Below are 18150 nucleotides of genomic sequence, written 5' to 3'. Positions count from 1 at the left end.
TTTTAAATGACCGCTTAGGAAGTATGAAATATTAAACTACCTATACAGACAAACTGGTATCAGAGGATTTGACATGTTTTGAATTTTAATCCTACAATCCTATAATTTCCTTTTCAGTTTTAGCCTTCGTTTGCTGCAGGTACTGTTCTTAGCTACCCCCGCACACACCATGTTTGAGATGTTGCCACGTGAGACCAGATATACTGTAAGTGTTAGACTGTTTTCCATTTCCATTAAAACAAAGACATACTGTATCTCAACATCTCAGGGAACACTGCTGAGCTGGGAACTAATTTTTCCTGTTACCTTCACTTCTCCACTTAAATGATTTAATCACTGTTGCTCTCATCACATTATAGAGTGTTGATAATATATAAAGTACACACTGGATTCTAGCATTGTAAAGTGGCTTGCATCTTGTGGATTACTAACGCCTAAATTTAAAAGCAATGTTTCTCACACCAATTGTCTCAGTGATTCTTTGCAACACTGTTGCATAGTCTGTAACAATAAAAACTACATTCAGTATATTTGCATGCACATAACTCAAATGATGGTAAAATGCATATTTGTGTAAACCCATCATTGGTTTAATCAGTAAGCAATAAGACACTTTGACATTTATTTCTCAAACCCTTGTAGAACTAACATTCACACAATTGCAACACAGCAAATGGATAACCAATTGTCTACAGAGGCATTAAAATGTAAATGGTCTCCATAAACACAACTGCCTCTGTATGACATGAAATGGGAAATGTGATGATTTTTGTCTGCATGCTCTAATGACTGAAATCATGGCGTGCACATTCTGACAACAAGAGTAAATGACATGCAAACTGCAGGCTCAGGGTGCTTGTTTGATAAGATTTACAAATGGCAAAGTATTACAGGAAACCCGTCATGAAAATGGCAAAAAACATACATTCTCGCCAGTCTTGTCCTGCCTAGGACCCCTGAAGCAGACAAACTTTAAACATCTTAGGAACAATAAGCAATGAACAGAGGCCTGTTTGGTAGGTAGTTGGTGCTGGGAAGCTTGTTACATACTCCCACAACTCTTTGGAAAAAGTAGAGACTTCTGTCCTGAGTGTATGATACAACTGTTTCTTGAAAGATAGGGTATCAGCTTGACCAACATGGCTGAGCAGCTTGTTCATTTATTTGTTTTTAAAATTGCTTCCCAGTAGTTTCCAAGTTTTTCAAGTCTCACTTGAAAAATACAGTTTCACTTGTATCACTCCTGTGGTCTGTTTCCCTGCTGATTCTGAATAAGCTGTCTGGGATGACTTTGTCAGTGCCTTCAGCCTGTCAGGGTTCTTCTTTCCCTTACCCACAGTCAATGCCTTGGTCATTTTCGTTGTCTCTTGTCTCTCATGTCCATTCCACTACTGCTTCGGAGTGCAGGTGAGCAGCGTGCTCTTCAGCAGAACAGACTTCAGTCTCCACTCACATTTTTCTTTCCACTGTTCCAGCTCTTGGATTTTCAGTGGGTTAATTTAAAGCAGTGTTGTTATGTTAGCAGCTCCTCTGACGAGGAGGAATCTGCCTGTCAGCGAGACTGTCTCAGTAAGAGAGCAACTAAAGAAAGTTACTGAAAGCCTTCGCAACAAAGAATGTGATGTACAGAATTCTGAGACAAGTTCACAAGGTCTCTAGCATGACAGACTCATTCAGAGTAATATGAGTCACAGCCAAAACTGAATTTAAGAGCCACTTTGTTATGTGTGAGTCACCTTGTTTCAGTCAAAGCTGCTATCACCCTCAAAGACTTTTTCAAGACTTTTTTCGGTTCCTCCTTTCTCTCTCTTTTCCAAAAAAAAAAATGAGAAGTCTGTCAAACATACTTATTTTCAGAGCAACAAAATTATACATTATTTTTGACCTCTGACTGTGAAGATTAAACTATGATTCTTGAAAACGTGTTATACATGTATGCAAGGAAATGGAGCAGAGATGAATATTTACTTCAAATCCTGGGCTGGGTGTGCTGGAAATGGAAATTGTTTTAAAATGAACAAGTAATGGGTTTATTCCATGCTGAAAAAAAGAAGAAAGAACCTGAAGGTGACACCTGAAGACACCTGAAGAAGGCTCCACAGCCGAAACGTGTTTTCTTTCTTCTCTTTTCAGCATGGAATAAACCTATTACTTGTTCCTTTGCAGCCTACGCATGCTGACGCAGCAACCCACCTGAACTATATTTTTAAAATGATGACTGATATATACAGTAATTCTCTGCAGGAGCACGCGATCCAAAGCAAGAATGTTGAGGAAAAGTAGCCTCACAATACAAAACAGACTGCGGTCCAGTTAACCTCAGCTCTCTGGAATTCCAAGGCTGGGACCAGAAGCCCATGTAAAGCCGCAGACTGATCCCATGCGCGCGGGGGGGCTCAGGGGAAAAAGCGCTATTCAAAAGCACAGTGCTCTGAAGAGAACAATAGAGCAATTCTGAATAATAACTCAAGTAACATGACGTTTCAATAACAAAGAAAGATCTGAAATTTGTCATGTAAAAGAGACAGGGTATATGCCGAGCTCCATTACCCTATGAATTGATGGGCCTGATTCGCGTTCTGTGGGTAGTGGACGAGGTCCATCTGTCTCTGGAGCTGACAGGAGACAGCGGGGGTCCTGCCAGTGTAATAATAATGAATGGTGAGCTGTGCAAAGATTTGTCTCGGATGGAAAATGATAATCACTATTCACAGGTGCTTACAGGCTTTTACTACTTCAGAGTACGCCACTCCCCCTCACTCCCAGTAACTGCTTCCTCAACTCAACTAGCAAGGCTTGTTTACAGACCACCGCTGTAAAAACAGAGCTTTCACCTTCAGCCCCATATTCTGTGTTTGAAGGTTCTTCTAATTTATATTAAATTAATAAATGAATTAATATTTAATTATAATTAACATATTTCTACTTATGTGGACATGTGCTGTTAGGAACAAATAGTGATGTTAATTTTGTTTGCTCTTATGTTAGTTACATAATTACATAGTTACATAATTACCATACACTGTACTGTACGCAAAAAACAATACCAATAGCTTGTTCCCTTTCAAGGTGTTCATTAAAATAAATTAAATTAACTGCTCACTAATTAATTCATCAAGCTTCATATGATATTGATGGGTTTAGCACAACGTTACAGTAGGATGCCGACTGCTCACCTAAAACTAGGATCACATTATAAAAACGGTTTAATCCTCAAGGTAACTGGCTGTATGGTGGGCAGCAGCAGTATTACTCAAAATAATTTCAAAAGAATAGCAAGAATTACAGTACAGAAAAAGAGTCTTTGCTGTCAGCATACCTGTCATTTTAACAACTCTAAAACTACAAGTGGTGTACTAAATGCATGACTTCCAAATTTAAGCATTTCCTCAGTGTTTAATCTGCCCTAGCTTCACCACCACCAAATGGTCTTTGGCTGAAAAATCGTTTCTAAAATACTTTTCAGTAATAAACGTATACAGTACACGCATGTGATAGCACTTCTCTGTTTGACATCTTTAAACTTTTAAGATTCCTTCCAGCAAGAAGCAGGAAAGAAAGAAGTTCTGAAGATGATGTTCACATGACTACAGCCAGGCTGTAGACCTTGCTGTGGAATGTGAGGATCAAATCTAGGTAAAGTGCTTGGAAAACTGTCAGTAAGACAGTGCCATTTTCAGGTAGTTAATGGCAGTGTTGCCCAGTCTTGCAGGGCTCTTATCCACTGCAGTGTGATATACTGTACAGTGTGACAGTGAGCCCACTTTCACTGTTCTGGGCCTGATAAGTCCTTAACTGGTTGTGGAGAGATGAGAAGGGAATGTTCCAGTCATCAGTAGAAATCAGGACTCTGTGTCCCCCCTAGCCCTTCTGGCATCACCGACAGTGTTATCTGAGGGCAGCTACTCTGAATTAAGGGCAACAATAAAAAGTGGGCGTTTCACTTCCATGGACATATGAACCATTTCAGGGTCAAAGCCGTTTGCTGAAAATGCTTTCTGTGCTTTTAGTCAATGGATGACTAGCTTACAAGAAGACAGAAAGGGGCAGAATTCTAATGGATTGGAGGATGTTTTCAGCTGTTTCTTTAAAGCAGACAGGATATTTGGTTTGTTGACAACATAGCTGAGCAGCTTGTTCTAGACTCCCCCCCCAGCCTCTGTGTAAAAAAAGCCTCCTGTTCTCAGTTCTACAGGATTGAAGGTTTTGAATAAACTAGAACAGCGGGATTGTATTGCCTCTGCCTAACATACAGTATTTACTTCTCCAGTGCTGTTGAAGATAGCCATAGCAGCCAAGGACTTGGAGGCATTAGCTCGAGACAAGCTCCTTGTGTCCTCATTAAAATCTACAACATCAATAATAAATTATTTTAGTTATGAATACTATATTTTTTAAGATGCACTATGTTAGGGATGGTTTATATTTTCTGTTGAAAATAATATTCTGGGGCTTAGCTCATTACAACTCAAAATATTATCATCAGGTCACTATATATATATATCTTTCAATTCTAAATTGTGGTCTAAACTTGAAATTAAATCTAGCACAGCCTTTCTACATCTGCTGTATAGTTTAAAGCAATATGATAAATTCTACCTGTAAGTCTGGAATATCCCACAAGGCCCTTATAAAAATAAAGCCATCTGGTAACCCCCACAATAATGAAATTTTAAGTCTGTTAGTTTACTCCCAGTGTACAAGCAGGACAGAACCCCTGTTTAATAAAACATCAGAAATCCTTTTCAGGAAGTAAAGTGCCAAGCACTGAAAAAATAAATATGTGGATCTGTAATGAAAAATACCTACATTATAACTCTACAAAAAATCTGGAGGTATCCTGAAGTAAGGTATTCTATACCCTCTATATATCTATCTATATAGACATGTGCACGAGATGACGAGATTGCTAATTAAATGTAAATTAGAAGAGCAAAATTAGAAAAAGATTATTCAAATGCACCATGGTATGGAGAGTCTGATCAACGTCAATCCTTTTTTTTTTAGAATCAAGGGAATAATTTTCAATCCATTTTCTCTATGAAGTGAATTTAAACCTCATGCATGCAGTAACTTGTAGAGATAAATTATTTGGGACAGTACAGGACATTCAAGACATTTAACCAGGTGCTTCTCATCCTTTTTCTGGCATGCAATTGAATACAAATACTGGGGATACAGACTCCGTGGTTGAGGTATTTGTGCAGATACCATGCAATAGCATTGCTTAAGAATTCTTCTTTAGCCTTTACCATGCTCATTGTCCTTCACTACATTGTCCTGCTTTCAAATGGAATTTACAGCACTGCCTTATACTGTATTCAACTAAGTTATAGTTATATCAAACATTATGATTACTGACTTACTAAATAGATTTTCATTTTCAGTTACAAAGAAAATCAGTTATCAGAACAATAACAGTGTTACTATTTATTATCTACTGTATTCTGTGGGCTTTATAGTTGGACAAATGTTGTGCAATTCCAAAGGTTGTGGAATACTGCTCCTTTTCTCTTTTTCTTAAAAACAAATGCCTGAACTGCATTAACAAACATCTTTCTTTACAACACAGTGGAAAACAGCATGGTTAAAAAGAGGCTGCTGTATCTAATCATGCAGATCAAAAAAAAATATGCTAGCATTTATTATGCATTAAGGAGGGTATCCATCAGCAACTCAAAAACAATTTTCAATTGTATTCTTAAGGGAGGTTAGGAAAACCATGAAACAGCTGTGAGCACAAGGACACGCAACAAAGACAAAATAAAATATTTCTGGCACTTGAAGAAGTACATCAGACAAAGCAACAGCAACATCTTAAACTGAAAAAAAAACCTTTGTTCATTACCTAAGAAATTCAAAATTAGCTTTAACAAGAGTTCGAACTGCACAAAAACCAGAAAGGAACAGTACTTCTGTACCAGATCCACAAATCAATACAAGTAGAACTAATGGAACAGCTCCAAAGGGGGCTATAGAAAAGCTACATGAGAGGAGTGGACATTTCACAACCTGTACTGCCCTGGATGACAGTCTGTGGGTTCTACAAGACAGCAGGAGAGTAAGTCTGGACATTGCACTTGGGAGTAAGGAGGTAGAAAGAGCTCACTGTACACAGAATCCCAAAAGGCAAGGCAGTGACAGCACAACTGCAACAGTCACACTGTGCTGACTGACAGACAGTGTGAGCAGAATGAGCAGGGGGCTGATTGCTAGTTGGAAAGTGGTCATTTCAGTAATACATCTGAGCTGTTCCAGTTGTGCAAAGGAGTAAGTAAAGATCTGATGGGCAATTCACTCTACGGTTCAGAATAATAATGATCATATATACTGTGAGTTCATAAAATCAATCTTAAGGCCTTTTTTTTCTTGATGAAATTTGAAAGTTTCACTTTCTTTCCCAGTCAGTTTCAAGATGCACTTGCATAGCCATTTGCAATATGTCATGCTTGAGCAATTAACAACAAACCCTGTTCTATCAGGGGCAAGACAGGAACACAAAGTGACCAAAACCAGCTCATCTGGTGATTTGATTGCATCTCCTTGTTGTATTCTCTTTGATTTGTACTCAAAGGATAGTGAACATATTGATTTGAGCTGAATGTAATTTCTTTCCCCCCACAACAGCTGCATGAGCTGGTATGTAAGTACTAATTTCCCTTCAGACATCGTTCAGGTTTAAATATCATTGAAACAGTGCTAAGAATATTAAAACCAAAAAACTAAGTTTCCTACCACACAACAGGAAACTCAAACTTTCTTGTGTCATTGGACCCCAGCTGGGTGAATGTGCAGTAATTTCTACAACCTTCAAAGTCAGGCTGCTTCAAAAGAAATTCTTTAAAAAAACGCACATTTCCTCAAAATCCAAGTGATTTTTAAAATCAAGGCTCATATTCTCTTTGAGGATGGTAACAGATGCACTGATGAACAAAGTGCACTGACAAATTTCGACATTCCTGGCTAACTGATGCACTTTGTGTACAACTCCCTCAGAAACTGTTTTGGATTTCTGAGGATCAGAATGATGCTAACCCAAAGCATGTATCCATCAGGACACAAAAATGTAGTCTTTGGCTTGGGTTTTAGTATTCCACAAGGAGAGAAGAGCTTCATCACATTTGAGACCTACCATTTTTAAATGACAGGCAATCCTGTTTAAATCTCTCTGGGGACAGTGACTGGTTTTGCTATTGCTGTGATTACAGTACAATGTAATTTACTGCACTGTACTTCTCATCCCCCCAAAGACTGAAAATCTACTGCAGGAGTCGCCACAGCATGCAGCTTCTTTTTACTTCAGTGTCTTTACATCAGCTCTGGAGAACAAATCCTACCTCTTGCAAACATGGTGTCAAAAATACACAAACACTCTGTAGATGTAAGACAGTTGTCAACCACTAAAGGAACTCTGGTACAGTACCTGCATACATGTACATCATTATCAACCCAGCTTTCTGTTTCTATAATTGACTGTCAAAGCTGCAACAGTATTGAATGCTATTTTCTTGACAGTCATTACAGATACCATCTAATCGTGATGCTATTGGCATAACAGTCAAATGTCTGAATGTGCAGCATGTGTGATGGAAATCAAATAAAACATTTGCACAAATGATCTTTTTCATATTTCATGTGGAGGTAAGACTTCATAATGCCATTATCTACATTCCTCAATTTTCTCTTCCTTTCCACTACCACATGGGCAATCTTTAACGTTTCTAATTAAAAATGTTTATTGTTTTTTAAATACCAGACACTGGTAATTAACGTGCTTCACACCTCATCAGCTAGACTGTAGTGTTCTTGTTTTGTGTTGAAACTGGCTATTGATATGGCCATTCGGCCCATTAGCTAGACACATCATCAAGATAACAACAGGAGCAAAATAACCTCTTATCTGAGGATACAGCTCTAATGCAAGATTACCAACACAAATACAGAAGTGAATACTGCTACAGTATGTAAGCATGGTCTCACTGTGCTCTTCTGTGGTTTTACAGTGCTTTGGCACACTGAACTACAACAAACCTGTGATTTCATCTACAGTATCTATCCATTATCAGAAAGCCACTTATTCCTGGAAAGAGCTGTGGAATCCCAGAAGCAAGAGGTGCTAAGGGGACTACACACTGGACAATAAACATTGCAGTGCACGCACGTACAGTATACAAACAATCAAGAGACGCCAATTAACCTGTCCAGCATGTCTTTGGGAGGCGGGTGGAAACTAGAGAACCTGCAAAACTGCTACGCAAACATGGAGGAATATGCAACCTGTACACAAAAAGCTCACCCGTCAAATCAAATGAAATCCAGAACCCAAGAGCTATGAAGCCACCCTAACATTATGAACTACTATATTTAGAAAAATGATGATTAAGGCTAGAAGCATTCACTGGAGTAAATCACAGTAACATTATCGTTGTGAACAAGCAAAGCAAAGTGTATATTCACAGAAGAGGAAATAACAGAAGTGCAGGACATTAGTGTGAAAAGAAAAAGACAACCATGATATACAGTATGGCAACAGCAATCATTTCAATTGTATTGATAACCACCTTCTCTGTGAGTTTTGTTTCTCACATCGCAGTTACTCATTTCAACTGTGAACACCCTTGGACAGGGAAGGCAAGCTCACCTCCTTCTCGCCACAGATATTGCTGATGATGGAGTTGGAGGCCGGGCTGGCAGAGGGCCCCAGAACAGCCACCACACCCTTGGATATTATCTGGCACACTGTCAGAAGGAGAAGACAGCCGTTTAGCTCCTAGCACTCCCCCTCGTCTTCCATATTCCCGTCACGCTGAGCCTGGTCTGAAAGGCTGTAGCAAGAGTGCTGCCAGCACAGTAGCGTACTGTAATGATTGTAGCTGACACCAATATGATTTGAACAGGAGAGCCAAATGGTTGTTGCCTCTGTTTAAGCAATTTAGCAGGAGTTAAAATCAATGTGACGCCCGGCAAAACTCAATGCCGACCACAGCAATTCTGATTAAGTACAAAGCAGAAACTGATGCAGCATTGTAATCCTAAACCATGTGCTCTCGAAACAACTTAATTCAGAGATCGGGATGTTTCTTTCCACGACTTCTACTGATATCCTAAGTGATGACTTTAATAATACTGTGAATGGGATACACCACACTGTCACGACTTGATCTGTATTAAGCTGTTTACTCTAAAACCCTTGTAAAGAGGAGTAAATTATATAACAGCATGGGAAAAGAGCAAAACACAACTAGGTTCTTTCTGTCAATAACAGCTCACCAGAGCCCTGTAATCAAACTGAATTTGCCATATTGAATTCAATGAATCAGCTTAACAGCTCTTAGGTCCCTAAATACACATTTTATTTAAAAAAAAACCTCCAAGTTTTCTACATCCCTTTGGAACTGAACATTAGGAATTACAGGCAATGACAACCAATATACTGTAACTACTTTTTACAACAGCAGATAAAGGAAGATGTTTGAGTTGGGCTAGCTATTAGCTGGCCGTGATGTTTCTTCCTACTGGTAGGCAGACCTCAAAACCACATGGCAGTCAAAACTTCATGGAAGGACAAAAACAGTCACATTTAGGCAAGTTTTTTAATGAAATATGAATATTTCTATTGAATCTATCTCTGGGAGGATATTTACAGTGGACCTGAAAATTCCACTGTTTGCTTTTCTCTTCCTGTGTTGAAGTTGTTTTAATCTTTCTCGCTGTAGAACAAAAAGTAATTTCAGGTGAGGCTATAATCCCTGTGTTTTAATTAAGACTCCATGGCCAGTGTGCTGAGAAAGGAGTCTAGCATGCACAGCATGGGGTCCTAGGGAAGTGATAAAAGAGAATAAAACACAAAATGAATGATTCTGAAGCCAATGGACTGAGACTGGGGATCTACACTGAAGAATTCAGGAAATTAAAAGTGCACTCAATCAAATGATTAATAAATAATCCCCTAATCACCCACCCTGTTCGCTGCATAATTCACAGGGCAAGGCTCTGGAATTAAAAGGATTTTCAGGTGTCTGCCTGACTTCACCAAATAAAAGAATGAAAATTGTCAGATCAGATGAGTGTGAGGTGGTGTTCTTCAGGCTGGAAATAATTTCATTTTTTTGTGATATTGTGATATTTTGTGTGGTACAGCATACTGATGCCTAGCACACTCAAACCTTTCTGCCCTTGATTTGACAACTGTGGGATCCCCTGATAAAGCCTTCGCAGTTCACTCTCTGTGGCCAAACAGAAACCTGAACTGGAATGAAAGAACAATAATATTCACACAAATTATCAGAATTCCTACACATGCAGAAGCTTTGGTCACAGGTGGATTCTCATAGGTTCGTTTAGGTTCAACATCCCAGAAACCTGACTGTTCAGAGGAATACACACTGCTGTGTACAAGCCTTAAGATCCACTAAGCTTTCCTTACACTTCCATAAAAATTCATCCTCAAGGTTCCCAAAACGATGAGGACGAGGAGATGAAGAGACCCACTTCATCTACCACTAAAGTGCAGTTCCACCTGGGAGACAACTGGCAGCCATTCAAAGCCAGCAGCCCCATTGCACAGCAGATCTGGTGGAGAAGTAAGAAACTGCTGCACAGGTTGGACTAAGGGGATAATTTAGAGAGGTCAGACTTTAAAAGCCATGGGGACTTCAATGATCAAGCAGTTTCTGGTATAACATCTCATCAGAAAGACCACATTTATTTTTTTTGTTTGTTTTAAACTAACACAAAAAAAAATTGACATCTGTATTTGGAAGTCGAAAAGTAGGCTTTTTAGTTTTTGGAGAATCTACAGAGAGGAACAGATATGAATGGTGAGCAGCTCCTGACAATGGTAAATTAGGTCCCATTGGTAAATGTGATGAATTAGCTAAGGCAATACTTAATAGTGGCTGCTCATTTATAGTTTACCTTGCTGTCATCAAGTGTTTGTAGATTCTGATCAATGCAGATTAACAAGTGTTAAAGCTTGGGTTCTTCTCTCCCAAACAGCCAGTTATAAGAGTAAAAAACACTATTGGTGGTATAATATTCATACCATCAAGTGGAAGGCAAAAAGCCTGTGCATCTACATATTTAGCAATTAAAGGACTAAAGACACATTCAGCACTGGAATAATGGCCAAACAAACAGTCCAAGTGCACATTAACAACCAAAACACTCCTGCATAATTTCAACTTCTTTAACTAGTTTTATTATACACCCTTTTAATACATTTTAAAAAGGACTTGGACTCAGGAATGTCCAGAAAAACATAGCAAGGCATTTATAGGTGACACTTTAAGACAAAACACATGAAGCAACACACCTTGCCTTTAAAAATCCTCAGTCCTGACAGCAGCTACTATACATTACAGAGTTACCTGCTGAAACCTAAAACGAGGTAGATCTAAAAATTATGGCACATTTATACGGTGCTGACAGTACACCCAGAAACTCTGGTCGGAGATCTGTATGAACTACCGAAAACTATTGGGATAAGAAAAATTGCTCTCAGGGCAGACCATTCTGTTAGTCCCCTGCTCAGCTGGCACAGGTAGCTCATAAGGAGTAAAGATCTTTTTAGCACAGGCAATGCAGCATTAGATCAGAAATGTAGTGTGATTGGTTATAAAAGGTAAAACACATTAGCATTCTTGAGTCATAGTACCACAAAACAGATACTGTATACAGATTATTGTTACCAAAGGAAAGCAGTGTTTTCCTTTGCTGGGATGTTTTTGTGCAAACTGTCAGTTTTAATGCTTGATTACAGGGAAGCTGTACTCAATAGCATTTTTGTTACTGCTTAAGGGGCTTCAGAAATTCTCATCCTGCTTCTCAAAAGCCAGCAAAGGAGCAGCTAACAGGGAATACACAAAGCAGAGTGGAATGAATGTTTCAATATTTTGCTCTTGCTAGTCAGGTAGCAGTGACTGTGACATTTCCCTGTGGTGCTGCCAATTTCCTTCCTTTAATGAAAAAAAAGGAGTTCTTTCAATCTATTCCCCCTACTGCCGACAGTGTAGTATATTCTATTGCTCTATGTGAACACATCCTGACCTGTACAGCATGGTAGGGATATAATCCCACTCTCTATGCAGGTAAAATACAGTAAGAGGAACTGTGTCCAACAACTAAGCAATTTTGAATTCTGATGTATGATTTTAAACGTATCATGTCATCGTTACGGCCTAACTGGCAGGTTTTAGACTACTGGGGACTTGGCCATTTATAAGTCCCACAGCCACCTGCTCATCTCTGTGCTGTGCAATTGTAAAAGCCACAGCGAAGGTGACACTCACAGTCACACTCTTGTCTCTCAGTGGTAATGAGTATTAATGCAGTTCTCATTTTCAAAATTTCATACAGAGGATGCACGGCAATAAATATTGTGGATTATTCCACGAAAGTTTGATAATTTGTGCAACAGGTGCTACAGTCAGTACGAGGTGTGAAAGTAAGTGGAGAACACAGACATATGTATTATGAAGTATTTTGTTAAAGGCTGACAATGTACGTACACTACTAAACCACCTACTGCCACAAAGCCCTCTCTCAGCACTCACTGGTTTCTCCAGTCTCGTACTCGCTGTCCCTCAAGAGCTCGAAGATGTCCACCTCCAGTTTGGCAGTCTGGGATCGATTGGTAGCCCGGTTGATCCTTTCTTTGGCCAGGGTGATAGCAAGCCTCTCCCCTCGACTGCACTCCATGGGGTCATCCAAGATCGCCGCTGAGGAACAGACCAGACAGACATGAAGACACAGTGGTGGTCAGACAAGCATGTCCATCTGGGTCCTGGGCCATCCCTCAGCTCTAGTCCGGTGGAAACTCAAAGGCTTTTGCTTTGTCAGCATTAACTCATTTTGAAATCCAGTGGTCAGCGATGCATATAAAGCATGATCATACCTCCCATAAATGCCAAAAGTACTATTCAAACAAAAATTCGGTCTCACAGGTAACCCCTACGATAGAAATTCAGATAAAATGGGCTGAAGAATTATGAGAGGGAATATCATAGCATATGATCGTCTCTGTAATAACACCTTTATTGCGCAGGTTATTTTTAAACAGTTTCTTGCACGGTTACATACAGGAGTGTATCAGCATGCTAACATGCATCATTGGTCTGACTATAATCTCAAAACTCCAAAGGCAGAATGGCATAAATATATATATATATTATCAAGGCTTTGTTTTGGAAATTAAATAACTACGAATGAAGGGTAAACAATATTCCTCTAGGCTGGGCTCTGGGGCATGACTGAAGCCAATTGGTTTATAGCCTGTGAGAAAGCAAGGATAATTTCATTTCTGCAGTTCAATCTGTAATCCGTCACTCTGTGTAAACACACAAAGGCACTGCTTTTGGAGTATAAGGTCCTGGGCAGGAGAAATGGACACCTCCTGATTAAGCAGACACTCAAGAGCCTGAACTGCACACATTTCCACAAGCAGTGGCACAGGTAAGACTCTCCTAAACATTGGTGATGAATAAATGTTTGAGCTGCTCTTGAGAAACTGAGACGTTACAAGAAAAAGATGTTATGGGAAAAGGAATTAGTAACAGCTCCCTGCCGAAAAGTAGACAATGGCAAAGGAAGACAGATGCTGCGTATGTAGGAAAAGTCTGTTATCTTTACATTTGTAATATTTTGCGAATTGCTCTGAACTGCACCTGCTCTGAGTGAAAAGAGGTTTAGATTATAGGTGGGAACAAAATGACATTTTCCTCTTTCATTGGAGAAAGAAGGCAGATGGCCAGTGGGAACAGTGGGAATTCAGCCCAGAATGAGGCCCAAGCTTATGCCACCGGCTGATAAAATGGAAGCTTGTGCACTTGGTCTTAGAAGAAGGTTTTTCAATGTAAAAGATTCAGTTACCAAACAAATTGATAGAAAAACAAACTTGCACATGAATCGCTATACCAGGGTAACACTGGGTTGAAATAAGAACTCTCTGTCGAAATTAAAATCAAGGGTTTGACAAGGGTTTCAAGGAGGGCTGGAGTTGCACCTTTGCTAAGGATGTTGAAACGGCCTAGACCACTTAAGTTCAGTTACCATACTCCATAACAAACCCAGAACACGGTAAGTTTGTGATTAGGGGGAGCCCTTCACCAGGCCTAGACTTGTGAAGGCCTTCAGGACATAGTTAGTTGCTTTGCTGTTAAAAAACAACAACAACAAGTCACAACATTTCTCATTTAAATAAAGGAGCCTCAAGCTTACAGCCATAAATAACCGGTCCATGTTTAATGAGTTTTATTTGCTCTTGACCAAGTGAAATGGTTTCGTACAGTATTTTGACATGTCTGATCCTAAAGGCTGGTCCCTGCAGTAAAATGATATTCCCCTTGACACCAAAAACATCCACAATTGATCATCCAATTCCTGAAAAAAATACTGAATGAATATTTCTCCAGTACTGTTTAATTCACTGACCCTATGACTTCCCTTCAATGTCCAGCTACGCTGATCGGGTTTACCAAGAATCTGTGCATTCATTTAAATGAGGCCCAATGCTTTCTACTGTTTACTTTCTACATAATTCATCCTCCACTGACAGTCTACTTCCAACTCAAGATCACAAACAAGGTACAGTAAGTAGAAAACCAAAACCCTGATTGTCTAATGTACTGAATACTGCACTGAATGCTGCTTTGTGGGAAACATCACAGTAACAAGAAATGCAGAAGGTGACTTGTTAAGTCTCTGATGTACCCGAATATTTCCTGGTACTGGGGCATGGCTCAGCTAACATGGGGACTAGACCTGTGGGTTTTGGATGGAGTTCACAGACTCTGCTCCATCATCTAGAAGCTGAGAGAGAAGAAAAGCTGGATTCGTGCTCAGCCTCAAAGGTTAAATGCAATGAAGCAATCTTCCGCCTGGGATATTGTGATAACCAGTCCAGTGACCCACAGAAAACCTGTTTGTTCTGGTTTCCAACAGGCAGAGACAAACCTTGCAGAAATCTAACAGCCTTGTCTGTCTTCTTGTCAGTGCATGAAGAAGTGGGTCACACTGATTTTGCAATTTTGCGTGTGCACTGTTCTCACTGAGACTTTTGAAAGGTTCCCATTATGTCCAGTATCTAAAATTAAATGTAATTTGCTGTAGTCAAAGTGATTTTAATTTTATTATTGAATTTCCTCCTACTTCTGAATAACACAATTCAGGTTTAAAGATGTTGGAATGAGAATGTTGCCCCATTCCTGCTCTGGAGCTGCTTTAGCCCTGGGGCAGTGCAAGATTCCTAGAGGGTGTTTCTTGGCATTTAAGCGCTTGCTGGATATTGCAAGTGTCATTTCTCACAGTGGAGAGGGCTAACCCAGTCAGCCCAGAGCAGGGCAGGGTAAGAGATGAAGGGAGGTCCTGGAAATGTGATTACTCATAGACAATCCAGCACACACGGGAATGGAAATCGAAGCATTATTTTAAGTATATTCCTACCATCAGAGTCAGCTATTCAAGTTATTAAACCATATAAGGCATATTTTTTTGTTTTGTTAAGGCTAATGATTTTCTTTGTCTGATTAACGGAGGAGCTGGCCATGCTAAAGAATCATGCAGGAATAGACGGGAAGATTCAGCATTAAACTTGACCTACCTTAGTCTGTACCCACTATCCCTTAAATAAGAGTTTGAACAGCAGGCAGTGATCAACAGTCACACCTAGGATAACAGCTTTAAAAGCACTTGTACAAAACCTTCCCTATGAATGAGCAATGCAAGGTGCCAAAATAGCAATAAAAATGTCTTTCTAATCTGAAGGACTGAGCACTTGGTCATTCTTACATTAAAGATACATAATTTGGGATTCACCCACAGGGGCTTTTTTAATAACCCTAAATAAGTCCTTTGTATTCAATGAGATTCCAGTACAGAAAGAAACTGCAGATGCCATGTGTTCCCCCTTCCCACGCAGCTGTCGTTATTAATATTTCACTTTGGTGGAAGCTGCCCATACAAACAGGCATACAGGCAGCCAGGGACCTCACAGAGCACTCCCTGGTGAAGGGATTGATTCCTCTGGTCTTCCTCTTCTCTCTTTATAAACTAAATGCTCTGGGCTCATTAGAGGGCCTCACAGGGTAAGTGATGACAGTTACCGCAGACTTCAGGCTGCAAAAGAAAAAAAAAGAACAGTGTCCCCCAGTGAGCTGGATCCCCTGGTGCACACATGTACTGAAGTAGAATGACAGGAGGAAAGTTACTTCAACCTGAAGCCCTTCAGACTAGCACAGGCACAGTCATTGGTATGCCTCTAACACTTCAGGGTGCAGTGACACGCTGCATTTTTATTAGCTTTGAAGAACAGGACTCTACTAAACCTACCATTTCTACATTTATGTATAACACATGTAAACCAACATTTTGGGGGTTTTATTATAAAATGGCCAGAGGTAATGAAGGATAGGTCTCTAATGTGGAGGTGTTAGTGGGGCCAGCAAGGGGTGCTCACCCTGCGCTCTGTGTGGGTCCTAATGCCCCAGTATAGTTAGGGACACTATGCTGCAAACAGGCGCTGTCCTTCGGATGAGACGTAAAACCGAGGTCCTGACTCTCTGTGGTCATTAAAAATCCCAGGACGTTTCTCGAAAAGAGTAGGGGTGTAACCCTGGTGTCCTGGCCATATTTCCCATTGGCCCTTACCAATCATGGCCTCCTAATAATCCCCATCTACGAATTGGCTTCATTACTCTGCTCTCCTCCCCACTGATAGCTGGTGTGTGGTGAGCGTTCTGGCGCACTATGGCTGCCGTCGCATCATCCAGGTGGGGCTGCACATTGGTGGTGGTGGAGGGGAGTCCCCATTACCTGTAAAGCGCTTTGAGTGGAGTGTCCAGAAAAGCGCTATACAAGTGTAAGCAATTATTATAATTAAATTAATTAATGTAACTCAGTGATATCTGTCTGGTAGCTTTTAACTCCACACTCAAGCCTAAAAGCTAGGCAGAATGGAGCTAATCCCTGCTGTAAGGAAACATGGATGGGACAGGTACCACACTCGTACCTACTTGCACAGGTCTCCCACAAATCCTAAAACCCTACCGAGCTCCTGCTGCTCTCCCTCACACTGGAGATACCACGTTAGTGGGCGGGAGCCATCAGAGGAACAGAAAACCATTAGACACCATTATTACCTACAATCCTGTAAGCGAACCTCTTCCATCTCCTGGGAGTACGGTGTAATTTCCTTCTGTTTGTTAGTTTTTTGTCTAATTAACGGGTCTTCCCAGACCTCAGCTCTTTTCTGACGCATGGTATTTGAACTGCTGAAGAAGAGTTTTATTTAATTGAATCCATAATAATGCATCTGGTGAACGACTGTACTGGTATTTACCCCGCTGTACAGCTCGGAACGAGGAAGTTTTCTTTATCTTTTGGTGTGGCGACTTGAAAGCGCAACTCAATTCCATGGCACCAGTGCCCGGAGATAAGCAGAATTCAATTCTCTGCAATTACAGGCTGCTTAGAAATACTTACAGGCGCAACTTGTTTTCATCTGTATTTTGATATGTTACTGAGGCAGCAGAGACAGAAACCTCCTAATAAAGCATGACTGCTTTAAATGATACCAAGCATTAAGCCTTACTTATTTCAATCTAACCTCATGTGCCTTTCCCACACTGTAGTTTTGTCTCTGTGGCAAAACACATTCATGTACTATAAGGACAAGCTTTACTTTATTCTAATGCCATGTAAATGTAAATAGCACAGTTTACTCAAAGGATGTTAGGGAAAAAAAGGTAAAAGCAGACCCCAAAAAAGAAATTCGTCAGGTCAATACCACGACCAGGTATGAATATGGATGTCTTTACACGTTGCTTGAAACGTATCAAAATTCCAGATTCTAGCAGAGCTAGGACCTGTAACAGCTGAGACCTTAGGGTCCTGGCTGATAAGAAAAGACATTTGGAAACAGACACATAAATGTATAGATACATAGATAAACAGGAGGGAAGATCTGGAAGTCAGTGTCAAGTTCAGCAGACTTCATCCTCCCCTGTGTGTGGCTGGGGAGGGGAGGGAGTAATATAAATTAAGTTCCGTTGTGCCTTTTGACAGTCTTCCCTTTTTTATGCCACTCCCAAATTATCTTTGTCAAATTCCCAATTATTCTTCTTGAACTGTTTAACACTCATACACAGCTGTTAA

General features: G+C 40.1%; 1 protein-coding gene across 4 annotated transcripts in view; it reads right to left on the bottom strand.

The window, feature by feature from the left end:
* The window catches only part of grik4 (glutamate receptor, ionotropic, kainate 4), a 312974-nt gene that overhangs the window by 94432 nt on the left and 200392 nt on the right, over positions 1 to 18150 (bottom strand). For all 4 annotated transcript variants that reach the window (XM_069182439.1, XM_069182438.1, XM_069182440.1 and 1 more), the window contains 2 exons: positions 12555 to 12719; positions 8642 to 8739 (listed from right to left, as the gene is read on the bottom strand). In XM_069182439.1, the coding sequence (XP_069038540.1) occupies positions 8642 to 8739; positions 12555 to 12719 (263 nt within the window). The remainder of the gene's footprint in view (positions 1 to 8641; positions 8740 to 12554; positions 12720 to 18150) is intronic.

This window comes from Lepisosteus oculatus, chromosome 23 (assembly GCF_040954835.1).
Source record: "Lepisosteus oculatus isolate fLepOcu1 chromosome 23, fLepOcu1.hap2, whole genome shotgun sequence".
In the NCBI taxonomy this organism is placed as follows: domain Eukaryota; kingdom Metazoa; phylum Chordata; class Actinopteri; order Semionotiformes; family Lepisosteidae; genus Lepisosteus; species Lepisosteus oculatus.
Note: the sequence above shows the minus strand (reverse complement) of the source record. Positions and strands in the feature narration are given on the sequence as shown.